Source organism: Xylocopa sonorina, chromosome 1 (genome assembly GCF_050948175.1).
Source record: "Xylocopa sonorina isolate GNS202 chromosome 1, iyXylSono1_principal, whole genome shotgun sequence".
Lineage (NCBI taxonomy): Eukaryota > Metazoa > Arthropoda > Insecta > Hymenoptera > Apidae > Xylocopa > Xylocopa sonorina.
In genome coordinates this window covers 7659591-7686253 of record NC_135193.1, presented here as the reverse complement: position 1 = coordinate 7686253, position 26663 = coordinate 7659591, and the positions used below count along the sequence as shown (strand labels likewise).

Here is a 26663-nt window from a genome sequence, read left to right as displayed (position 1 = left end):
GACCAGCTGACAAACCAAGGAAGAAGCGACGACAGAATCGTTCTAACCCTGAGCGAACGAGGGGGCAATAGGGGGCAGGGAGGGGATTGCGCAATGCCTCGAAATGCCATGACATCGAAACGCCCATCGTCGGTCATCCTGCCACATCTTCAGGATTCCTCTTTGTCTCGACGAATTCGTAAAGAGGAAGAGGCCAAAGCGGTTGAGAGAGCGGGCAAAAAGAAGAGGCGAAAAAAGCGTACAAGCCAACGTGCGGTCGCCTGTTCAACTCTTCTTCCCTCCGTTCTGTGTGTCCGCTCTTTATCTTTCTGTCTCCTTCCATTCTGCGTATCCCGGGCCTCTTTGTATCTCTTTCGCAGCCAGAATGCCGGCCTGTCCGACCGATGAATTTATTTTCGTATACGCCTTTCGACTTCACCGGCAAGAGATTTATGCGAGAATCGCGGTCCGTGGCGAACTTTTAAGCGTACCCGAGGATTATTCATACCCCGCGGTTGCTCGATGAGGAATTAACGACGGGGGCCGCGTTTCGTTTTTCGGCTTGAACGTGGACGGGCTCGTTCGCGAAGAGCTATATCCTCCATTCCCATTTTTACTTGTCATTTTCTATCCTCCAGTTTTGCATGCGTTTCATCTTTCTGCACGTTTTGTGAATTGCAAATTGCTATCGTTCGTGCGGTTTCTTCTATTCGCGCGGATACACTTGCTTCCGTTTCTCGTTCATCGTGGAGATTAGCTGTATGCTTCGAATAGCGTGCTCGTATTGGTTGGCGCAATTATACCGATGGATATGTAATTTTAGAAGAGGTCTGTCATACCTGAAAATATACTGAAAAAGTTTCGCCGATGTTTTCGCGAAACACAATTTTTCTCTGACAGTCTGGATTCCTTTGAATTACGCAATCGCGATGACGAGACCCAATGGACGATTGCGAACCCTCTAGCGGTTAAATGAACAACTATCAGCGAATCTCTGCGGGAAGGCCTTCCTCCCTTAATACCATCCTTCAAACTTCGTTAGAATTGAAACCGATAAGATAAAAATTAAGATAAACCGATAAAAATTTCTCAATTATTTGCGAGTGATGTTAAAAAAAATGTGTAAGATGCTTAATGGCACCGTACGCTTGGTTGAAATCGAACAGGGAGAGAGAGAGAGAGAGGGACAAGGTCTCGATAATTCGTTACGTGGGATCGACCTTCGACTCATCGAGTGGCTTCGCTGATCGTCAATTTGGCTGACGTATTCGGCTCGATGTGTGCTGTTTTATTAAATCGATCAGCGAACGTGTCCTCCCTTTCGTCTTTGATTTCCGTGCATTATTGGTGTCGTGTTCTTCTTTCCGAATCATCTGGTTGTCTACTGTCTCTTGATCTGGTGTGATTGAAATGGTTACATAATTAGACACCAATAATAAAATCAAGGATCAATCATTTAATACAATAATGACAATTTAAAAATCGTAATTACTTAGCAAACACAATTCGATGATCCTTTGGACGAACTGTCCATTCTATCATATACTTCAACACAACGCAACGACAATCGAATACATAATTTTTTTTATACATTTTCATTGAAGTTGAAAGACGTATTATACGTTACATATGTCTTCTTAACTGCTAATGAAAATTACACTAAAAATGTTACATTAATTTAGAAGAGACGGGTTAAGTGATATAGTCTCTGGGTATTATACATGGATGGGTTGGGTATGCTTCAAGCTTCACAATGTTATTGAATAAGATAGCAGCTCGATCTATATATATAGTAGAGGGCGCTTCATAGAAATACATACTATATCTTCCTCTTAGAAGCATTTACTGGTCCTCTTCTAACACGTTCAAAAAATCGACTACTCATAGCTGGATCGATGAGTAGAAGCTCGAGAAGCGAGACAACTACCAAAATTTCACCTGTGCAATCCCGAACCGATCGTCAGTCTTCGATCAAGCAAACGCGAATCCTTCTCTCGCACTGGTACTCCGATGAGCAATCAAGGGACCAAAAAGAACCGAGCTCGAGAACAGCGAAGGAGAAACAAAGAAATCGATGCCCAAGGAAACAATGAACCGACAATGAAATGAAGAGAAAAAGAAAGGATGCGAAAAATGCGTGCGCTGAAATGCGCGTGTACACAGAGGTGGCAGGTTTCGACGTGGCATAGCTGGAATTAAAAGCTTCGACACAGAGGAAGCGAGAAAGAGAAAGACAGGGGGAAGCTAGCAGCAGCAGCGCGCGAGGCGGTTCGTGGCGCGGGTGATGCGTCACCGGGAGGTGGTAGCTGTGCTACCCTCTCTCTCCGTGGCTCTTTTGAAGGTCAAGGTTTCCAGCCCCTCTGTGTGGCCGCGTAAACGTGCAAGCGTACGCGTGTGTACGTGCCCGGCAAGAGAATTACGAAGGGGCAAGGGGTGGGACAGAGCTGCAGGCGTAGAAGTGTTGGTTGGTGGGCACGTAGGGACAAGGGCTCATAGGTAGCGCGTGGGTGGCCGGGGGTGTGTGCCAGGGGTGGCGAGAGCCCGGTGCCCAGTATTTATAGCGCTTGGGAACCGGTCGATAGCGGATAGCGACACTGCGCAGTTGGGAGAAGCCCTCGTACGGTACCCTCTCCATTCTGCCCTTGTCCTTCTCTGTTCCTCTCGGAGACAGAGGGAAGGAGAGGAACAGAATGAGGGGGGGGGGGAGTACCAGGCTTCGCCGCCTCGCGTTCACCCTTTAGACCCGACCTCTTGCTCCGCCATCCCTTTCGCATCGAGGCTTTTTGCTTTCCTTTTTTTTCCGATCTACATGTGTGCGTGTATACGTGCACACGTATCTGTAGATACGTATATATATATACACATGTACACATATATGGGTCTATGTGTTTTTTCCTTTCCCTATACCGTTCGGTTCTATTAGTCCTCCCTCTCTTACTCTTCCTCTTTAAACTTAATTCTTTTTTGCGGTACCATCGTAAAAGACGGAAGATAAGAGGGGAAAGGGGGATTTTCCTCCGGGATATTGGTCATGGGTGTATACACGGGGGTAGGGGAGGGGGGCTATGCCGGATCCGGGGGATGAGGCAATGGTCGATATTGATATTGATTGGGAGTTTTTGAGTGGACGATGGTTTAGAAGTTGCGCCTCGTCGAGCGTTCAGAGGAATCACCATGGGGATCGTGTTTCGGGCCCGATTGATCGGGTAATCGCGTGACCGGCCGAATGTTTTCTGGTTTCCTCGCCGGATTATCGGCGGGTAAATCTCCTCTGTTCATCTGAAGCGCCCACTGTCCGGTTTGAAAGCTATCTTTCTTTGTTGGGTCGCGTTATACGTAACGTTTTTTTGTACCGTACGTACATGCAGCTTCACGCCTCGTTTTTTGTACCATGTACCGATCTACTCGAATACTAATTCGTTGTTCTATATCGAAATGACGGCTAGTCACTTGACCGACGAGTTACTATGATTGTCTCTTCGAGATTATGTTAATTAGCATCAATGAATGCGAAATATGGAAAACTCTGTGAACTTAAAACAGTTAAAATCATTGTTAATGTGATGGAAATTCCGCCGCAAATGACAGTAAAAAAATAAAAGATGTTTCATAGTCCACATATATACTCGTGATCTGAAGAATGTCTTCAAGTTACCGATCAGACAGCAGGATTAGGTTTTTTGATGGTTAGATCTTTATTCGAACCCTCTAATATTGAGATCTGGGTCCGATTTTCTTCTTCTATTTGGCGACGGTAGTAGTCTAAAGTAACTAAACGCCTCACTATGAAGCACTGTTCATTCTGGGAGACACACGCTTCTTGGTCATCAATAGCGGCAGTGCATAATGCCCGTTCCACGTGCATCCTAAGTATAGGAGGCTCGAGTCTATTTTCACGGTAATTCATGATGTACGCTATTGGAAAATAAGCAGTGGCTGGTGGCGCTAAATAAAGACGACGACGATTTATCGAGTCCTGGACTATTAATAAGAATCATTCGATTTGGTGTTTAATTCTGAATAGTTTGTGTACATCTTGTACGAAAATTAATGGATTAATAGAAGATACCCGGCTTCGGAATAGATTTATTTAAATTTAGGTACCGAATTTTTTTTATAAATTTAGTCTTGGAAAGAAATTACGGTTTTGTTACGATTCTCAGGTCGAAACGGAATACTGATTTGTTGTGATGAATACTCGTTTCTCGTTGACTCATTGGACTGCTATTAGTGCAAATCTTAGTTATGCTTGATTACCTTGGATGTTACCTTGAAGATTGTTTACGAAGATTATCTTTTTTTATTGACAATTAAAGGGGCAAGAGAATAGCAAAGAAACCAAGGATTGACTTAACTTCCTGAAGCAGGAGTTCTATTTACAGAAAGGAAAATTGACGACATTTCATCGCGATTTAAAAAACAGGAATTAATGATTGTTCTAACCGCAGCAGAGCAACAAAGTATCGTATAGTAAAACGGTGAGACAATGAAGCGATATCACAAGAATATAAATAGACGCAGATACGTCGTAGCCGAATTACAAAAACTGACTAAAGACGTTTCCTCGGTTGGATCCAGTCGTGAACCGAACTCGTGCGCCTCTCCGTTCACGAAGAACCGAAAAAGCGCAAAACTGGCCCGGAGGCGACGGTGTAAATGAAGGGGAGCAAAGGGTGAAAAAAAAAGCGAGAGACCTAGGTGAATGGAAGAGAACGTGGAAACGAAAAACGCGCGACTCTCCTCGACAAAAGGGAGTATAGAAAGAGGGAGAGAGGGTTGTGTCGTTAGATAAAGGAATTGGTCTGATAGGAGACACGAGAAAGCGATGTATCAATGTATGTACCTGCCACAGAGAGCGATGAGTAAGCGCGAACGGAACGGATAAGGATGACGAAACGGGGGGTGAACACGAGAGAAATAACGAAGAGAGGAAAAGGAAGGTCAGAGGGTTGCTGAGCGCCGCCCCTGGCATTGGGTGGGGGGGAGAGACCCTACCGCCGTCTCCGTCGGACACCCGGGATGCATCGGGGGTTGGTATCCCCCTCCCGTTACCTTAGCCGTGAACTGGAGGAGGACAGACTCCGTCAAGGGGTGGAATAGAGAAGGACGGATCGTGCGTGGGCGTTTCTGCGGAGAAGGACGGAAGCTGGTTCGTGCGACAGTGAGAGACAAGATGGTAGAGATCGGCTAGGGAGGAAGCAGAGAGAGGAGTAGAGAGTGAAATAGGGTTGGAAGAAGGACGGGCTTCGGTGCGTTTCGTTGGAAAACTCTAACTACCGGCCGACCGGTAAAGGTCGTCGTTGCGTTCTCTCTTTTCCTCCTTTCATTCCCTTCCCCTGTTGTCCGCGGTCGTCTTCCATCGTCGCGTCCTCTAAACGACAGGCCAGCTGGCAGAAACGCCAGCGATGTGCTCTCTCTGGGGTATCCGGTGCGTCATGTGCACTGTCGTCCACGAGGTGTTCCCGGTTGCATCTTCTTTCTCGAGACGAGACCTCGCGGAATCGCCTCAGATTCTCCCGCAGTAAGATCGTTCAGTGTCTGGAACAGGAAGGAGGGACGCGTTCTGTGGTTAACCCTTTAACAGCTACTGGAGTTAGGCTTGTTCTCGACATTAGAAGATCGTCGAACGATCCCATCACGATATGAAGTTTGACGGTAATCTCGTGAAACAAGATCGCGTACGAAAGTGAAGCATTTATTAGGAACAGTGCGCTGAGAGATGGGCTGGCCCCAAAAGAGAACGCAAGGTGTTAACAGCAACGTGGATTAAAATTGAAGAGAGGACGAGGAAGAGGCAGGCTAGCCATTTAGGAAGACGGAAAAGCGCAGTATCTCGGAAAATGTGTCATTCTCCGTCCTCCTCTGGTGGCAAGAAATTTTAAAGGGGCCCGGCCGAGGACGTGAAGAGAGGGAGGGTGGCAGGATTGTGTGTGTCGAGGGGGTGAAGGTGAGAGGGCAGTTAAAGGATGAAATAGAGTGGGAAGGGGAGTTGGGGAAGCGGGTAAAGGGAGTCTGGTTCCTTGTATTCCGTTCGCCGAGCCCCGGGTGCCATTAGTTGACCATGAAGAGCATCGTCACGTATCTCGCGCACTGGAGAGCCAGCTGACAGAGGGGCAGTTCGGCCAGTGAAACACGAAACACGCTGATTTTACTTTGGGTGTATGTATATACAACGTATGCCCGAGTGTCCTGTACGTTTTACAACGGTAATCACCCTCGTTGATTCCGTTAGAAAAGAAGAGGGAAATACCGTCAGCTCGGTGGTAGCAGAAAAGAGAGCCCCTTAATTGCAAGAAGAGACCAGGACGGATATTTTTAACGAGTTTTTCTGCTCGGTACCACGTTAAGTCCAATTAGCCGGCACAAAAGCTGGTGAATTCTCGTTTCCACGGTCTTTCTTACCATCGGGATCGTTCAAAGGAGCACGCGATCGCTGTCAATTGTGCGCTTAAAGGAGGAACGTGCACGCGCACGCTGCATTCGAAAAAAAGAAGAAAAAAACGAAAGAATTATTTACTCCCCGATGGAGGAAAGAAGGACGAAGATTTCTCGAAACCATTGCGGGAGTACCTATATCCATCTTATGGGGGTGGGTTGAGAATCGAGGACCAACCAGTGAAAACCGCCCGCTCACCCTAGCCGACGAGAGAAACGAAGACAGAGGGAGCCAGAGTGCGACAGGTGGAGAACGAGAACGGAAAGGGGTGGCGCGCGCTCAGCCTTTCGGGGTGGCGAAGGAGAGAAAGAGGCACGTAGTCGATTGTGTGGCCTGTTCGATGAGCAAGACTGCGACAGATACGAGAGAGGGAAAGAGAGAAGGCGAGAGAGAGAGAGAGAGAGTAACAGCGGAGGAGGGTAGTTCCGTGTGGTGTACAGCGGCAGAGGAGAAGGGTTAAGGGGTGAGAGAGTCGAACGATTCGGAGTGGGGGACAGAGGCAGGTTCCGTGCGTTTCGTTGGAGAACTCGTACCACCGGGCGCCATAAAGGTCGTCGTTGCTCCTCTCTCCAGCGGCATATAGAAGTCGAGCAGCTGGCAGCAACGTCAGCAACGAGGAACAGATCAGTCCACCGTGTGCCAGTCTCGAGGTCCGTGTCTCTCTCTCACTCTCTCTCCTCTCTTTCTCTCTCACTCTCTCGCTCTCTTTCACCCTCTTTCCTTTTGTCTTTGTCTCATTCCGACCGGATCCTTTAATCATCGCTCGTGGTGCGGAGAGGAGGCCTGTTTCCGAATAACATCGAGCAACACGATTATCGCTACGCACATTTCGCCGATAATCATTCGTTTCCCGGAACAGTTTTTCGAAAAAAGTATCGAACGTTTCGGAAGCAGCAACGGGACCAACGGATTTCGACGAGGAGAAACGATACGCAGTAGCTGTTCACCGAGTATCGAACGGTTAAAGGGTGTTACGTGGACGGGATTGGGAAATGGTCTCGTCGGATTGGTATACGACAGCATCAAGATCGGTGGAAGAGAAAGAGGATTTTAAAAAAAATGGGGAAGTCGACTGGGGAAGCTGATCGAGCGGCAGCCGCTTTTACGCGATCACGGAATTACCGTCGACGATCGACCGCGGCGATTAGCGTGAGTAATTGGAGGAAGTACACTTCGTAGAACCGAGCCATCTAGTAGGAGAATGTGTCTGTTATTCCTTTCAATCGCTACCTAGCCGATTCACGATCGATTGTGGTTTTCGTACGCGCGTAATAATTACTCGCAAACACTGTACAGCCAAGACTGTATCCGACCATGGTCTACCATTCGATCGTTTATGAAAGATACGCGTATGACTCACGTTTGACGTGTGTGCCTGTACAATTGTCATTATTAGCGCACGATTTTTTCTGCTTTGTCGCGCTTCGACTCTTTTGTCATCGTCACCCTCGTTCTCGCTGGTGTCTCATCTTCGAGAGACGTTGCACGTCCGGAAAACCGTGAATTAACCATGTAAATACGAAACGTCTCGTCGTTTACGCGTATTTGCGCTGCCATTGTCTTCGCGTTCTCGCCCTGCTTTCCCTTTGATAGCTCTCGTTCGCGATCTCGAATAGCTTCATCGATCTCGTGCCATCGCGCAAACGTTCGATTCTCCGTAAATCCTCTGTCCCTTGGTTCTCAACAGTGTATTCCGAACGGTTCGTTATCGTGAAATGGCTGCTTATCTGTGGAATCGATATTAAGTGGATTTCGAATTTGTAAGCTGTGCTCGACGCGCTCCGTATGCAACGTACACCGCGTAAAAAGAAGAACGTCCCGTTGGTTCAGGGTCAAATTCATTACAGGGGATTTCAAATGAAAATTATTTATGCTCGCTCCTCGGCTACGATCCCCGTTTCTCCGGAATACGCGATGCCGTTGAAATTACGTTTTCGTGAAACCGTCTGCCGCGTATAGACTTCTGTAATCGCGACACGTGCCGCATTTTTTTACCTGGAAATAAAGAGAAGAATAATTGCGCGCGCGAGCCTATCGTCGAGCGTTTATGGGCCTGTCGGTGGAGCGGATCGAAGCGGTGTCTGCACAACGCTGCACGCTTTAAATGTACACTGAGTCACGTCGACGAAAGACATTTCATTAATTCACGCAAATCCGATGTGGACAATGAGATACATACAAATTAGACCCGTCCCTGGACGATTTCCCGGAGAAACGTATCGATGGACGAATACCGTTCGTCCAACCATTAAACGATAAGCCTAAAACCGAAAACCTACAACAATTTAGAGGACGCTGTTTAAACGAAATTTAAATACATCGTATCGCGGACGTTTAGAAGTGAAATAATTATCCAGAAATCGCATACACAGCTAACCTTTGTATAACACGGCACTGAGAGAATATACTTTTCGCATAGAAAGATTCGAAAGAAATTTCGAAAATCGTTGAGTTCCGCTTAGCCAGTTCTCGATCCATACTACAAGAATTTCGACGCAACGCGGAGCGAACCAACTATATTGAAACAGCTTTGTCTGTATAATCAGGGTCCCGTTCATTCCTGAAATGATCTTCGATGATAGATAAGTTGACGTTCTCCTCCATGCGGTGAAACAACATATCCAGGCTGTTCCCGTTTCGTTTTCACGTGACGCGAGGTAATTTCGATGGATGGCCTGTTATTTCACGCCCAACGACTGAATCGTGGCGTCCGTGTCATTGGTTTCCGTTCCATGGTTCGCGATCGACGCGTGTAATCCGAAGAAATCGTGTTCTCGTGAGCCACGGGATCGAGCAGACGTTGGGGAATCGCGTTCGAAATAGCCGCGACAAAGCGGACGGGTCCATTGCGATGATCGGCGGCGGTGATGCGGCAAAGGTCTTATTGGCCGGTCCCGCGGCGAGTACAATGGCGCAAGCGAAGACGAGCGCAAGGACGAATTATGTAATTGGAACGTGATACGACCCGCCGTCGCTAATAACGAATTATTGTTCGAACGCGAATGAAAATCAGGTGACCGCGCTCGGATTCGTTAAAACGTTGGTGTATCCCTCGTCTCGTCGCGCTGAACGTCGAATGTAGCTTCGCGATTACGTACCTCCGGCGGTTTCAAGGACGCCTTGTTTACGAATCGCGGTGATCGTAATCCTAGATCGACACTCGATATCGCGTCGGACGTAATCGGATTTCCGGTATCTGTTTTCAATCCGCGAGTCTTCCGAACGAGGAATTGGAATTCGAAATATTCAAACGATTGGTCCTCGAATTTCATCTGAGAATTATGCTATTCCGCTCTTAACTCGTGGTCGTAATCAGAATGGAGGAACGTATGGTAGAGTGGTGGAACGAGCGATTGGAAACGATTCAAGAAGTGGAATCGAGAAGTTTCAACTGTATATAAGAGTGCTTAAAAATTCGGACCGGAAACCTGAGGGAGAGGGTACACGTAAACGCGTATAACCTGTGCGAGATAAATAGGAACGGAAGAATTCTCGGGCGAGGATGATTGACAGTTACCGCAAGCTTACGTGCACGAGTTTATTCGAGAATTGCACGTGTGAGGTGAAACGCGCGCGGGCACCTCTCCATCGTGACACGTATTTCAGCTACGTGTTCTCGAACGAACGATCGAGCCCCGCTCGTCGTTTATGCGGGTGAGTTTCGCGAGCGTCGGCTCCGCGATAAATTCGTATCGTGAATCAAATGCGATTGGCTAGCTGACAGTGACGTCAAGCCTGTGGGCAGCTGTCAAGTGGCACGACTGCGTCGCATTCGTAGAGAGGCCCGTAAAAATTCGCCTCGTTCTTTTTTCTCCCCCTTCCAACGCTCCTCTTTTCTGATCGTTTACGATCAAAACAGACAACCGCGGCTGCGTTCAAGAATTTGCCGAAGTCTATGAGTCATCCGTGGCTGACACGTACATCACGTGATATGCCTGGCTTTTTTTCACGCGACGTAACGTGTTACCACCGGTTCGAATTAGTCGAATCTTGCGCCTCCTTGATGTGCACATAATGGTTGACGCTTGCATGTACCTATATTTTAATGATAACACACGCCTTTGTACGTGTGCGTTTAACGCTGATATCTAACGGTGACGACTTTCCCGTTTCTTTTTTTCCGGTTCCCCTGACTGGGCGTCGATCGATGATGGGCTGCAGTGAGCAGGCTCCATTGCGAGTCCGAGTCCTTCAAAATGGACTTGATCCTGGACATCAACAGCTGGCTCTACCCTATAGAACTCGGTGAGTGTCTTTCGATGATTCATTTTTTTTTTTTTGCGAAATCGTATTAAAAAATTGAGATAGATTTCTGAAATTAATTTTTATGATTTTTTTTTGCACACGATTTCGAAATATTCGATTGTTATTCAAGAAATCGTGCATTTAGGAGCTAGTCCAAGACGATAGTTTGTTTATGAATACGTGAATAGGGATTAAATGTTGCCAAATTTAATTTTAGTCCGATGAAGTAACTTCATTCACGGGAACTCGGTTTGACCGCGCCGGATAAAGCGCATGTGGTACTCGTTAGATTGTGTCCAGGGGTTACACGGTTCTTTTTCGATGATGACGTATATCGTAGAATGTTCGCCGGACAAGAAAATAAAATGTTTTTAACGACTGGAACGTTTTTAACCGCATGTCATCGCATTCCACTTAAAATCGTCTAAATTTGAAAGAATACAGGGCGGGGCTGTTGCGAGACGTGTTTTGCGGATGATTAATGACTGTTATTTTTCAACTCGCCTCGTCTTCTATAGAGACACTTGAGACGGGAATAAAAATTTCGCCTTCGCAGAGATTGTTATTTTAGCTTGAGAATGTTGTCGATGGTGAAAAGTAATTAAACGTCGCCTGTTAGTGTAAGGGGATAACGTGGATCGCATGAAAATTCTGTTTGCCATGGCGTGGAGGCGCTGTCACGTCTTCTGTATGTTTGTTTACATCGTCGGCGACTTGGCAACTTTACGTGCGTGCAGTTGTTCGTTATAGTCACGGGCCGTTTCAGAATAAACTTATAGAGAAGTTTACCATCTCGTTTAATTTGACATCGCGTCTAAAAACTTCATCACCTTTATCACGTACATATTGTTATACGCAGAAGCAGAAAGGCTGATGCAAAATTATATGCGCGGGTAGTAATTTGTATTCCATCCCGTTTCGTTTGATATGAAGCCGTTTCGCTTGTCATCTATTTTCATTCCGATGTATAACGTACACGGAACGTCGTTGAGTTTCGAGGCGCAGAATAAGATTTATGCTCGTACACACTGGCCACGGACCGTGTGTGGGGTGCATTTGGCAGACGGCGACAATATTTAGAAATTTCTATTTTCCTTCTTGAGCGGATTTTGGACAACGCCGCTTCCGGTTGTGCAATGAACGCTAGGACCGTCGACGAAAATCATTCCACGTTCTCCCGTTCATGACACCACGTAACGCAACTTCTGAGACGATCTTATAGAAGAACATGGGGGGGGGGGGACATAAGGGAATCGATGTATACACAGGGTAAGCCCTACCCTCGGCCTTTCGGTAAACGCGAAACGTGTTTCGCACTAAGGGACACACGTGCTTCGGTCTTTTTATTCCTGTGACTCTTCCACTTCTTAATTGGACATACGAAGGTCAACCTTGGCTAATAGACACCGGTAGAACGTGTTCCGTTCGAAGCAACTTGCTTGTTAGTCTACTGTATATATTTAAATTTCGATGTCGGTCGTTCTTTTTCGCGTCAACTAATCGTTTCCATCTCGTTACCAGTTTCAAAACGTGGATCGTTCACTTACAGAGACGTGGATTTGATATAAGTATCCTCGCCTATCTTTGAAAGCGGTATTTTCCTTCCATAGCCAAGTCTCTCGTTACGATAGCTCTTTCGTAAGTTTTGTGTCTGAAAAGCTGCTCTAGAACTTACGTTCACGCGAATATGCACAACGATGTCCGTATCTTCACGTGTAAGTTAATGCTAAAGGTCGTCCGCTTGGTTAGTGTTTGTACTACTGCTGTTCACTCGCGTAACAACCGTGTCATTAATGGAAGCGCGAGAATTACGAGGCAAAAAAATGTTTATGCATATTAAGGCGCACCCCTAGCTCCCACTATTTCACGTTGGTGTTGATAGTAATTAGATCGAGGGAAAATGTATTTTTAAATTTACATCGTTCGCTCTTAATCAAGGGAGAGATCAGTCCAAGATTGATAAAGAAAAGGCTTCCGTGGTAACGTATGTTAGATTCGTAAGTGCACCCAAGGCCACGTCACGCTGCAGCAAACCCCCAACCCTTCTCCCTTCGAATATCGTCATTTTGACTCACTCCACGGGTAGTTCTGGATGTATCTTGTTGATTCGGGCGCTGCTGAGGGAGAGGGTGCGTCACACCCACCAACAGCAAGGGTGGGAGAAGGAGGAGTGGTGCACCGCATCGTCGATCCACCCCTGCCTGCTCGGTGTGTTTACAGATTCATATCCTGTTTCCTCACCGCTTCTCTCGCAATGGTTTCCCTTTTATAACTCTCTCTCTCTCTCTCTCTCTCTCTCTCTCTCTCTCTCTCTCTCTCTCTCTATCTATCTATCTATCTATCTATCTCCCTCGACCTATCATTTTCACTGTCATAACCTGATTCTACATTTTCATTTACACAGCTGTCCACTTCCCTGTAATAATATCTCGAGTAACGAAGTAAAAGTGGGCAAAATCAAAGCGGAGTGACTTCGGACGTTTCGTAGATCGAGTATAAAAATGTAATATATCCAGAGCATAACCTAACGCTGAAACGCGAATCAAGATCACCGGTTTTACAGCTGGCGAGGAGAGTAAAGAGAGATAGATTTTGCAGGAAGAAGCTTTGCCGATCGTGCTGGACAGAGCGCGAGAGCTGCGCGAGGGGTAGGGGTATGAAGGTTAGTCCATAGGGCCAGGCAGTCCCGCTGTATTGACGCGCGGCGCGCACAGGCTTGCGCGAGATGACGCAATCTCCCTCTCGTTTACCCCGCTCCGCCCGTACCACATTCTGCTTTCCTCCCTTCTCTCCGACGCTCGTATCCCACTCCCCTCTGCTGCTTCACCCGGCAGCTCCCATAAGTTCAATGCCAAGGTCAAAACGGCCACGACTCGTAGCCGTGTCGGTCGCGATACTCGTTCGCCGAGAGAAGAAGCAACTGTGTGTGCGTCGTCCGTGTTCTTTCTCTCTCTCTCTCTCTCTCTCTCTCTCTCTCTCTCTCTCTCTCTCTCTCTCTCCTTCTCTCTGTCTTTCTCCTCATCGTGTGCTCTCGCCTCACTGGTGTTCGCCTATCGTCGTTGTCATCGCTGCCGGTCTCTCGCGTATACAATTCGCATTCGATCTTCCCGGTCGCGTATCGCGCGCGCTTTTTCCGCCGGTTTCCTTGTTGGTGCGCGCTACTACGTGATACGATTTTTTTGTGCATACGCAGTTCCGTTTCGTAGCGTACGATTAACCTACGTCGTATTACGCACCGGCACGTTCGATTACGGGAATCGTTCGGGTTGTGCTACGGACTGTTCGATGAGGAAGTACCATTTAAGTGGGCAGGACGAGGAAAAAGGGACGAGGCAATGCGGGTGAATCGACGCGCGAATGTCTGCCGGAATTTACACGTACGTAGTCGATTCGAAGAGAATCGCGTGGCGCTACGATTTTGGGATCGTCTCTTGGTGCTGCAGCAAAGTCACGTCAGGTGTGTGTGGATATTGGAATAGATAACAAGGGCAGGATGTCCTGCGCGGTGAATGCGGATGCGCACGATATGAAGAAATGGATATAAACTATCGTTTAGTTCTCTCTTTCGACCGTGCTTGACGTCACGAGGCAAGATGGCGGTTTTCGGTAGACCCGGGGTCGCGTTAAAGCTGTATTACGCGGGGGTGGTCAACGTATCTCAACGTGTATTACCACGGTAGTATTCGTTTCTTAAATATATCCGGTTGGTACAAACTCGCTAATAAATCAATAGTGTCGAAAGTGTGTTGTTCTAGTGTAGTAAAGATAATCTTTTACGTTGTAACCCTTCAAATATATCGCGTTAACATTTCAAATAAAGTCAAGCGTTAATATTAAGATATGGTTGACGGTAAAAAACTTGTACGGGATGATCCCGCTCTATTGATACCTAAATTCAGTGTAGCATAAAGTGTTAATACGCCTCTCTAACACGAGCAAATTAGTGGAACGCGTTGCTGTCAGTGTCAAGGTTAATGCTGTAAATCACGTGAGCCCATATTCTTTGCCCGGCTCGCATTGGTTAATGTGGCCGGGGATGTAACGCGGTCGTATATCGCTCAACTAGATAATCTATAATCGTTATGCCATTATCGTGATGTAAGCCTCTGAACCACGTACATCTCTCGGCATGATCAATTGGTTATGTAGATTTTTCCAGCTTCGTTTTCATTCGTCGCTTCTTTGTAGCCCCCCTCGACATTGCCACGGCCGGTAATATCGATTACTATACTATATCTAGCATCGACATACCGTGGACTTTTAACCTTGACCCTTGTTCTCCGGGATTCTTACGTGCGGGTTTCTTGGTGTTTCCTATTTAGTCGCGCAGGCACGTGAGAGGTTATAGCGGTCATTAATCACCACGTTTAATGTGATTGCAACGGTACGTAATTTCAATAACGCTTTTCGTCCCGTTCCTTTAGTGCCCCAGTTTCCTATGTCGCTAGTAGTCCTTTGCGCTATATAGGTTAACCTTACCCCGTACATCCCTTCTTTTTCATCTCTTCCTACCCTTCATCCTTTGCCTCTTTTTCTCCTGTTATCTGGTCGATCGACGATCATACGCGTACCAATTTACTCTAGCACATCGTATTTTTTTCATAAGCCAGTTGATATTGTAAGCGAATGATTTACTTTTATAAAGCACTTTTATTTATCATTATTACTGTTATCGTTATTAGCTACAGTTAGTCGTAACGCGAGGAGTTCTATCTATATTGTTAGTTGGAATAATATTTTTAGATATCTGTCTCCGTCGTTGTTCGATTACCCTTCACATCCGCTAATTCGAGCCCATTTTGTCGCGGCAATATCTACGGCTTTGGCTCCTCTATCTCTTGCATAATCAACGTCGCGGCGCAGATAATCGACGTGACATATTACAGTTTTCGTGTTTCCTTCCGAGCGTGACGTGTCATGTCACGTTCACAACGTACGATGCATGATGCAACGAGAGTGGGAAACGTCGATGCGGAAAACGCTCCCGTGTTTTTATCGCGTGCACATGCGTATCCCGCCTATAGCCTGTTCGCGAAAATAGCGAGAGGAGACGGCGGCCCTATTGGTTTAGACGCGATCAACCGTGAATCTCGTTTGAACGTGACGAAACGAATGTCTGCAACGCCCCCAACGTATTTTCGATGCAATCGCCTTGAGGTTTATTATTAGATATCAATTTCCGTATTCCATGATATTGCGAATTTTGCCACGTCGATATTTAGACCGAGGCGAACGATCATTCTTCCCTCTTTTTTTTTTTTTTTTTATATAAGTATCGCTCGCGAAAAATACGCGAAGCGTGATTATTCTTCGTTACAATATTCCGGCTTTTTTTGTTACAGGTGATAAGTTTCGTCTGGTTCTTGCGACGACCTTGAGGGAGGACGGCTATCCTGATGGAGGGGAATGGAACGCAACAGAACAGGAAGGCGGTTCCAGAGCAGACAGTTTCGAATACGTGATGTCCGGTAAGGTTTACCGAATCGAAGGTGACGAAGCTAGCAATGAACCCAGCAGTAGATTGTAAGTAACTAATTTTTTATTTTTCATAATCTAAATCGATATTTCGCGTGGTGTGCTCTTAGCAGAATAAAATGTCCACAATCTTGAAACGTAACAGTTACAAGAAAGAATACTCTCTTCTTTAAGACGGAAAACAATTTTTGTTTACCACGTTTACCTTAAGTTTTTAGAATCGCAAAGACATTTGTGAAACGCGGCTGTGTACGCATTTGTGTCGCTATCTTTATTCTGTTATGATCCACCGTAATCGTATAGCGTATCTCGCGTGTGCACGCATGTATACGTCACACCGTGACGTCATTTGCACGCGTCAACGTGCGTAAACGCGCCCTCTTTTTACTGCAATCTCCGATTGGCTCGCTTCCAGTGCTCAATGAAGTTCCGTGAAGGTTTGCAGAACCTCTAAAGATTCGCAAAGCGTTCTTCGTAATAACGAAAGGAAAGGCATAAAAATTTATCATATTAAAAAAAATAAAAACCTCCAACGACTAATTTATCTCTTAACCAATTTACATAATATACACTAATGTTCATCGAAGCGTAAACAGTATCCGGAAAAGGTATGATGTTATAAACCAAGCTAGAATTTCAATTTTTCAAGTTACAATTTAAAGTAGTAATTTCGAATAGATACGTAACAGCTGTTTCTTTTAAGTTACGTATTTATGAATCGTAAACAGTTTTAGCGAATTGTTCGGTAAAAAATTTCGTCTTGAAACAAGTTCCCGTTGATAACCCTGATTTGACCGACTTATCGTTCAACCTTGAAACGCGACTCTACCGTCGTGCGCATTTAGTATGCAGTAAAGGCTGCTTTGATGTTTGATCGGTGCCGGTTCCGCCGTTAACTGTATGCGCCAGCTCCCGCCACTGTGTACACGGCTCGGATTCGCGTAGACTTTATCGTCGAGGATAGAAGAATACACCGTGGCCGACGCTCGATAAGATAAATTCGAACAAACTAACGATACTGTGCGTAAAGAAGGTTTTAAATCGTGCGTAGCGATTATGTAATCGTTCTCTTTCATCGACGCGCCCGTCCCTGACATTCTCTGTATTTTTCCATTCCAATTATTTCGGTCCTCGTAGAAGTTAAGATCGAAAATAATGCGATGGGCGATCGTCAGTTACGTGTGAAGGTCAAGTTGACCTTAAACTGTCCAGAAGTTAGAACGTAAAAAATTGGCATTATTTGTCATACGTGTTTTGTGAGAAGGCAAACGCTTGGAACGCGTGAGTGTTTCTCGAGAACTTTTGCTGCAGGCGCGGAACTAATTGGACGGACAGATACTTGTTGTAGCGTATAGAATGGTTACAAAATGGATTAATTTCACGACAGTCTGCGAATTTATTAGCTGATACTGTGGGCCCAATATATTCTCCGGCAGGAAAGTAAATGTTGGTCGTTCAAAAAAGCTGTTCGCCATTTAATGTTTGACGTTTCCGCATCGATTTATCGATTTCTTTGTTATACATACGTATAGTCCAATGGTTTCCTTGCTATCTTCGCTATATGTTTGCATTCGAATGTTATCATTAGATCGTATCGTATTCGGCTCCAGTTTTCGTATCTTTACAGATAGATTTCCAAAAAGCTATTCACAAATCATAGACGTCGTATTTCATTATACATGTCGTGTAAATAATTTACATTCCTATTCTGGTTGTTTTTCATACTTTCAAGGTGCTGTAAGTCATAAATTTTAATATTCAAATGTTCGACTGACGACAAAGTTAGGAATGACATTAGGCAGAACGATGAATCAAGGATAGAACAAGTTCGTTCTGCTTTTTTAAAGAATATCGACATCGACGAGGAGTCGCGGAAGTGTGTGATTATCATTCCAAACCAGTCGGTCGGTAAGAGCGGAATGAAAACGGTGAAACGGGCTCTCGGAGAACAGGGAGCCACTCTGCGTTCACTCGGTGGGTAATGAAGCGGGTGAACACAGCTGGTGGTATCTCAGTTTTCTGAGGGCGTTAGCAGCCCATTGTGTTACCTGCCACAGACCATGCGGTCACTTTACGAAGGAATAACGTGACAGGATATCAGTACAGATAAACAGATACGGCCGGACAAGGAAAGCAAGTTAAAATGCTCGACTTTCACGAACTGCACATATGGAATCACATAATAACGTACTCAGTAATTCATGGGTTTAGTCATAGAGGCCAAATAAGAGTACACGATGCCGTCGATGGCTCTATCAATATTTGCACTGTTGAGTAAATCCTGTCGATACCAGCTACTCATAGATAACGAGAGCGAAGAATTATCCAGGTGCTCCACAACCTGACGGCTAAAATCATTTACCATGGCCCACTGTGGTACGCCTCTGCTGATAGCGCGAGTCCATCGAATAGGGGCGTGACAGCAAGGAAATGAATTATTGATCGGATACTCGCTCTAGAATTGATGTAACTAATCCTCTAACAAAACAAACAACGCGCAGGTATAGTGTGACAAACGTATCTCTCTATAGATGAAAGCGATCTTTAATTTATAATAAACTTCGCTTTAAACCTGATCTGATTTCTACTTGCTCGATTGCAAACTTTCTTGTAAAACGTAAAACGAAGGAGCAAATGATACTTGCTAATTTTTATTTTACTATTTGAAAGATTGTCATCCGTTGCTCTGGATTCGTAAACTGTAAAAGTGGAGTTGTTTTTGAAACGCGTGCGTTCAGTGCGCACGCGTAGACGCCATAAGTTGTGCATTTGAAATGGTCGCTGCGCGCGATGTGCTAGGATGCGCACAAGGTCGACCGGGCTGTCAAAATCAGCTGACGCTCTAGTGACCAATCAGCTGATCCTCAAGCCCCCAGCAGGAGACTTCCCCTCTCGCCTCGAAGACTTAGATGGCGCTAACTTCTGACTACCTATAAAACGAGCATTTTAAAATCCCTACTAATAATTCTTCTTCCTTGTTTCTTTAAACAATTACTGGTTTCACGGAGGAACAAATTGATGCATGCCGTAACTAAACGCTCAATGAATTTTCTTACAAGGGGTGTACATATTAAATATGGTTGTAAGCTGTTGTATCCGAGATATCCGATACATGCGTTACATCATTTCGGCACGTCGAGGGCTAACGTTAGTCGTGACATAACCGTTGCCATTATCACGATCGAACGTCTTCTCGTGAAATATATCATGGAAAACAACTTTATCTGGTATAATTAAGTATCCACTGTACATGTAGAATGTTTGATTCGAAACTATAAACGCGTGGAATTCGAGAATAGTATATTGTTCTATCGTGCTTTAACAGATTCGCGAGGAATACATGCATACCGTTCACTGCACCGAGAATTAAACGTTATCTTTTAACACTATGATGAAAAAGGTAAACTGGAAATAATGCGCCTCGTATACATATATATACCATAATTTCTGTTATCTGCTGTCGGAGGCAACAGCGCGCGAAACATTTAATATTTCAATAATTATATCGCGATAGTGCAATTGGGATAATTGTCTCGCACAATTCCGATTAAATCTTAATGAACTCCCTCGGTTTCTCAATTTGCGTTGCATTTACAACAACGACCTGAAGCGGATTTAATTTCGGATAATAAATGACTTTGAATCTGCTGTGCATTCAAGGTCTTGTTATAAACGTTAGCCGTATTCAAATTATTTATAACACGAATGAATTAAATTATTGAGGAACTTCAAATTCCTTAATACTATGGATACTAAATAACTGTTGAAAATTATGAAATGTTTCTACATTTGAAACATTTATGTTACTTGGTATAAGAGGGCCTATAGTGATTCAGAAGAATACCAAATGACTTTTATTCGAGAAATTGCACTCTCGCGTCTATAATTCCCAGCTTATTCAATATGGAAAGCTTTCGCTTGTCCATTCTATATATTTAACGCTGAAACGTTAAAATCATTTAACATACACTTACGCTTTCAATAAAATTTGCATTGTAAGAAACTATTCTTATGATCGAAGCTGTTTGTTTGTCAGTCATGTCCATCCAGTAGAACCGAAACGAACTCGCTCGAACTCGTCCTGATGTTGTAAATATATCCGCGCGACTTGGCGGAAAATTTAACCGCCACGTCACTCGATGTTACGTTGCAAGGGGAGGGTTGGAGGGTGATCGTAGAGCTTGTAAAAATGTCGCGTTGCGGCTCGCGACAAAGGGTCTAAGAGAGGACATTGTGAGGACGGGGTGCGGGAGGAAATTACGTAAGGCTTGGCCTGCGGTGGCAGTGGGAATTGCAGCACACGTTTTTGGCAGGGTGGAACGTTTTCATTCCGTCTTCTAATGGGTACGCTTGTCTTTCGCGTGTCATTGACGTCTCCTCTGTTTAAGTGCAGGTGTGCATTTAAATTTGAAGAGCAAAAAGCTATTAGTGTCATGCCCGGAGAGTGTTTCATCCTTTCCTTATAATATGAAACTTTTTTCATAATTAATGAAACCATAGTATTCAGGTGATTATAATTATATAACAAAGAAACGTGAAGATTTGCCGTTCACGTTTGAAACAAACGTCATGATTTTTAAAATTCGTACCAAGAACAGATGAACGAAGGGGATTCAAGTGAATGGAAGAGAGATAATTGATATACAAATTGTTACCGTCGGATATGATATGTTGTGACAAATTCCTTTAAGAGATTAAAGGTATTCCAGAGATTGTAATTTTCGATTAACGGTGATACCAGTTGTGTTACAGTTTCGGTTGAAAATCAAAGGTGATCGAAGGCAGTAAAAAAGGATGGAATGAAAAGCGGACTATCGGTATGGGAGTAAGTTTGTTTTCGAAAGGAACAGTTGTTCATGGCATTGGAATTTTAGCTAACGATGATCAAACTTGTATTTCGGTTTCTGTTGAAATGATTAAAAATAGAGGTGCCTGCAGTACGCCACTATTTCGTACATCACTGGCCAAGCTCGTAGCCTTGTACTTTAGAGGCACTATGTACATTACGTATAGACTGCTCGGAAGAGCGGAAGGAGGAAGGGAATGCATCGTCACGCAATGCAAGCATTATGCAATCCCGTCCCGACCGTTTAACAACAGCTGATCACATTTTTAGCTTGTGCAATTTTTTCGCGGCTTATTGTATACTATACACGCTGCTACGCGTCGCTTGTAATTTATAAATTCATTTTGAACGTAGAAAAATATTCTGCACAAGACGTTTCCGCGACCTACATTCGACCTTCGTTCATTTTTAGAAAACGAAACGCAGCAACAGTTAACTACATCCGAAGCTTTGGGTAACAGATAATTGATTTTCTCCCGCAATATTTTAAATCGAGCCTCAACCTCGATTTTCGATATGCCCCCCTCGCTCTTGGCCCACCATTTTCGTCCTAAATACAAGGCATTCATGAATTTCATTCTCCCTGAAAGTTCGACGGGTCTTTTGTCCGCGTTAGCGGCGTTATTGTGTCGTTTAGGGAACACTCTGCAACGTGTCGAGCGTTATTTCACGGGCCTCTCGAGGTAAGAGGCGCGGGTATGTACAGGAAACCGGTGCGTACGAGTCGGAGTTAGCCGTTGACGTCACTCGTTGCGAGTGCAGAAGGGGACACACGGTGGTTCCAGTTATTCGATTATGTTACATTAATCCGTATTCCGAGCTGGTATACGATTCTAGCCTGCGCCTCGTCCCTGCACTTCCATAGCTGGTTAGGGGCTCTAATTCTGTCACAGATGCGCGCCACGTACGTAGAACCTCTTCCCATTGACGGTACCATTGATGAAGATAATCTGAGAAGTTCGTAAACTCGTCAGGGATATTGCGATACCTATGTCGAGGTCAGTGGAGGAAAAGATTCGAGAGATTTGTGGAAAGCAGGGGGTCTTTCAGGTCGTAATTCAGGGCCGTGTCAAGCGCAGCTGACCCTGTCGCGATACTTTCAACGCTCTTCAAGCCCCATATGTTATATGGTCACCTTAATATGCATGCAATGCAACCAGGCATCTCGAATCTGCAACAAGTGGATAAGTCGACTAACCCAGTTCTAGCGTTGAGCATCGAGCTGATTTTAAACTTATCTAGTTTTAACGTTTGTTCTGGAATTTCAGACTAACTCTGGTGAATCATTTCGGATGTGTTTATCCTTAGAAATATAACTGAAACGAAGAAGAATTTCTGTTCATTTAATGACACGAGTACGTATCGTTTGGTAACGTATTATTTTCCAACATAGCCGACACGTAGTTGACACAGGTGTAAAGTTGTCTTATGCCTGGTCAAAAATAGTTTGTTTCTCCATGGTTATTATAGTTATCCAGCATCAAACGTATTTTTCAAATAAAGAAATATAAGAAAATATTAAACAACAAAATCCTAGTTATCCATTTGCAATATTGAAATGTTAAGTAAATAACGTTATCAATCAATACAATACACCATCTGTATACTTGTATCTCTGTATACTGTATATCTCCAATCTGACCTATCGCTCTACCATTTCGCATCTTTAATGAGAATGATAGAGCAAGCGAAAGCATTATATAATATTATTCATTATTCCATCGGTCAGATGATTAACGATTTACTATCGAATCCGCACGATCACGTTTTCAGTTATCATCAACCAGCCAGTCAACCAAGTTCTTTCTTCCCCAGTCGCCGACTGATAAGCCACCGTTAGGTAATACATAATTCATGAATCGAACCTCGCTATCGCAATTTTCCACAGAGGAACTTCCTTTTTGTAAATAGTGCGTGCGCCCGTTTCCGTTTCAGAGCCGGTCGACATGCATATTCGCCAGGCGTACTCTCCTCTCTCTCTCTCTCTCTCCTCTCCTTTTTTCTTTCCGTGGGTAGCCGTGTTCCGGGACGCACGAGCCCCAGGCTTCGACGGTTCCCAGGGGTGACCCAGTTTCGTTTATCCCCTCACGATGGGTCCGGCACCTGCCTGGCGAACCTCCACCACCTAGGTCGCTCGGATACACCTACGCAGATTCGCCGGACTCTAGTTAATCCCTGTCCTGTTTCCCGTCTCACCCTCGAGCGTATCCTTTTTCAATCACTTTTTAAGCCCACAGCTGACGGGATGTACCCGTCGGAACCAATTAAGAAGTTAATTCTCTTTATGCTTTTATTAATAAATGTAATTTAAAAGAGAATTGTAATCAGAGAATTCAGATGTCGAGGTAGCTCGATTCTTTTTTGTTCCGTGGAACCAATGATTAATTATGTAAGTTATTCGAGTAGAAGTTTGAAAGCCTTCTCCGTTTGCGATCCCTTTTTGCGTTCCTTTTTCGCATACTATAAATCGATGTAGATGTATCGTCAAGATGGTAGATCAGAATACGAACGTTATTTAGTCATAATTTCACTCGCAGGTCATATGTTAGATTAAGCTACTTGTTGAGTCTGACCCTGACCGGGTAAATCCATTTAGTCATCATCGTGAAATCAACAGAAAAGTTCTACCACTGGATAATCATTTAGTAAATCATTACGTTCTCATTAATTACGAATAATATTGTTTCCAATTGTTTCACTTTTTTTTCTCGTTAACTTTTCCTGGAATTTTCAATTCCAATATCAATTACATCTCCACTCGCGAGCACCATAAAACTTTCAAACCATGATCTCATGCATCCTTAAATTTTCTCATTACTTTTTCCACCTTACTCGTCATCAATTATAGATACTCCAATTCACGTGTATCATTAAACTTTCAATTTAGAATTTCCCAGCGTACCCATATCTCCTGTTTCTTCTCTATTTTTCCTTCTCATACTTGTTGATTTATTCTATCTTTTTTTACAATTTCATACCAATTAAGCATTAAGTCGAGAATATATAATGTAGTTTAACGCAATTTTATAAAACTTCGACTCTCTATTTTTTCCACTCATATCCTCTCCGATTATTCACGTTTTCAATTTCCGGTTCACGCGCATCCTACGCATTCTCACATAATCTCGTTGTTTTTTTCCATCCTGTAGACTTGGTCGTGGCCGCGACGTGTTCGGTACACGTGCTCTACTACGGTGCACGCCTCGAACGCGTGCACCCTCCGCCAGGAACTCTCCTGGGGAAAGGTCAGACAGCCAGAGGCCAACCTACGGCGTGAAATTAGGTCAACCCCTGACGGTCGCTCGTGCATAAATTCCCCGTTCCTCCATCTTTCTCTCTCTCTCTCTCTCTCTCTCTCTCTCTCTCTCTCTCTCTCTCTCTCTCTCTCTCTCTCTCTTTGTCGTTGAAACTACGGGCAAACAGGACAGAGCCTACCTTGTCGCGCGTGTCGTGCAGCGCGTCCTTAGTCGCCCGCAGGACGAGTTCGGAAACTGTGCACATGAGAGCACTTGATACATTGGTTAGATAGTTTAAAGCCTTGGGGGGTGAATGTGTGACCCGAGGAAATGAAAAATCCGCGATTGGCTTACCGATAGAGTGCTTCAAATTGATACGCATAATGTCTTAGAAATTAATATCGGCCAGGAATGTATATAATGTTCTTTATATTGCACAGTTCTAGAACGAGCGACTCGAATTAGTGATTGCTACTTACTACGCATTGTAATGAAAGGATGTTCGTTATAATAGAAATTGGTTCATTGGTAAAACGTACCGAGTAGCATTTTAAAAAGTAAAATCAATTGAAATATTTCAACGTCACTCGTTAAGTAAAGATAAGCTCTACTGTAACAAAGTTTTAGGCGAATGGGGTCGAAGGGGGTGACCTGGCACAGAACAGATTAATATTTCATTTCAGAGCAATATGAAGCTAGTTAGTGTATAATGGTACTGGATGAGCCGTTGCTGTCAAAAGCGTTAATCTTGTGACGTTTCTTATTTGATTATGAAAAGCAATTTCAATAATGATTGAATTTTGGAAAAACTTGTATTAATTTACTAATGGATATTTTTTCTCACCCTAGACTTTTATTATGGCTTGCCTAATCCTTGTATTCTATCTACTGTATGGATAAGACAAATTATATCGATGAGATCAACAATCAACTCGAATATAACGATAACGCCCCTGACAAGTTAAGAGCAATTTTGTCGATATTTTATCAATTATTCAAGCGAATGAAGGCACAGTCGGACGACGTGTCCTTGGCCCTATTATCGAGCAAACTATGGTGCCCTTAATATGCTGCAAGGTTAAGCGGACATAAAGACGCCTCTTTTGCGCGCAAGAAGAGAAAGCTGATTACCAGCCAATCGATAACGAGTGTTTTCTCTTCCTACCTCCCTCTGAACCATCCCCAAGTTTCTTTCAGAGTTACACGTCGCGTAAATTTTACGAAGCTTCTCAAGTACCTACTCTTTTCGATATTTCAGATAGATTAATATAAAAAGCCTCTAACGAGCTTCTTTTCTGAACATCTTTCACCCTCCTCTTATCGAATTCGATGCAAACAATGTACAGAGATAGCAAGGATGGGGAATATTTAAATTTAAACACTGTTTCGATCCAATTTACGTTGGAATTTACGAATAAATAAAAAGCGTATCTCGTTTGGACGTCGAGTATGCCCCAGTCGAAAGACGGGGGTGGCAGCATTTCGATGGGGTGAATTATGAGACGGGGTGAGAAAGTCAAGGCTCGAACACGGAAGCGTTCTCTTGCCTGTTATTGACTGAAAGGTGCTATATTCCACCCCTTCGACCTCTCTTCCCCGTTTCCGGATGGGATTGCAAGAGGCACGCGGCGGAAGAGGAGTCGCTGACGTCATTCTGCGTTTCCATCACTATGGCGGCGATGGAGATCAGAGAGCGGGAGACCGAAGGGAATCGCTGGTCAAACGAAGTCATTTGTAGAAAGAAAATTAGAAACGTGTATGAAAAAGAAACAGCGACAAATTACAATGATAATAACGTGAAGTACCTCTTAAAACATACAGTTGGAAATTACAGTTTCATTTACCGCGATGCACATTTTTTTCTTGCTGTCGCCCCTTTTTGATAGCAACATTTAGTGGAAAGTGAAACAATCGAGGTAGTGAAGCTCGTGCTGGTTTTAGATGTTGCTTTCCAGATATAGCTGAAGTGTAACGTGTGCTCAAAGAGATAGATACTTTCGCGTTAACAGAACGGAGTGAAATGATATCTAGAAGTACCTTTTATGCATGTAATATCATACAGTTTTAAGTGTTAGTTTTCAAATATCTTCGATCATAGGAGGTTTAAGCTAGAAATGAAAAATGGCGATCAAGTGGTTCGTTTCCCTCGGCAGCAGCAGCAATATATATATATATTGTCGCTAATTTTCCGAGGACTCGAGAGCATAAGCGACAATCAAATTGTATCCCGTGAAATTAAGGTCAAGTTAAGCATAGCATTATAGGATCTCCCGAGCCCTTGCCTCTTTCTGGATGGGGGTTGAAACAGGCCTGTTAGCCGGCTGCCAATCGCAGCCCAACCGCTCGATCCAATTACTCGAGCTGTCTGTAGTACTTGAGGAAACGCCGAGTTACTCTCCTGCGTGTTCCCTGCATATAGTGTATCGGGAAATTATGTGAAAATATT

At 44.4% G+C, this 26663-nt stretch overlaps 1 protein-coding gene across 6 annotated transcripts in view; it reads left to right on the top strand.

Annotated features, from left to right (window-relative positions):
• Rpb8 (DNA-directed RNA polymerases I, II, and III subunit Rpb8) overlaps positions 1–26663 on the top strand; it is a 63132-nt gene that overhangs the window by 17417 nt on the left and 19052 nt on the right. For 2 of the 6 annotated variants that reach the window (XM_076904481.1, XM_076904518.1), the window contains exons 2-3: positions 10577–10660; positions 16003–16183. In XM_076904481.1, coding sequence (XP_076760596.1) covers positions 10577–10660; positions 16003–16183 — 265 coding nt within the window. Of the gene's footprint in view, positions 1–7312; positions 7565–10295; positions 10333–10576; positions 10661–14002; positions 14118–16002; positions 16184–26663 lie in introns of those variants that run through there. The other 4 variants (XM_076904528.1, XM_076904490.1, XM_076904500.1 and 1 more) reach the window with 4 other exon arrangements.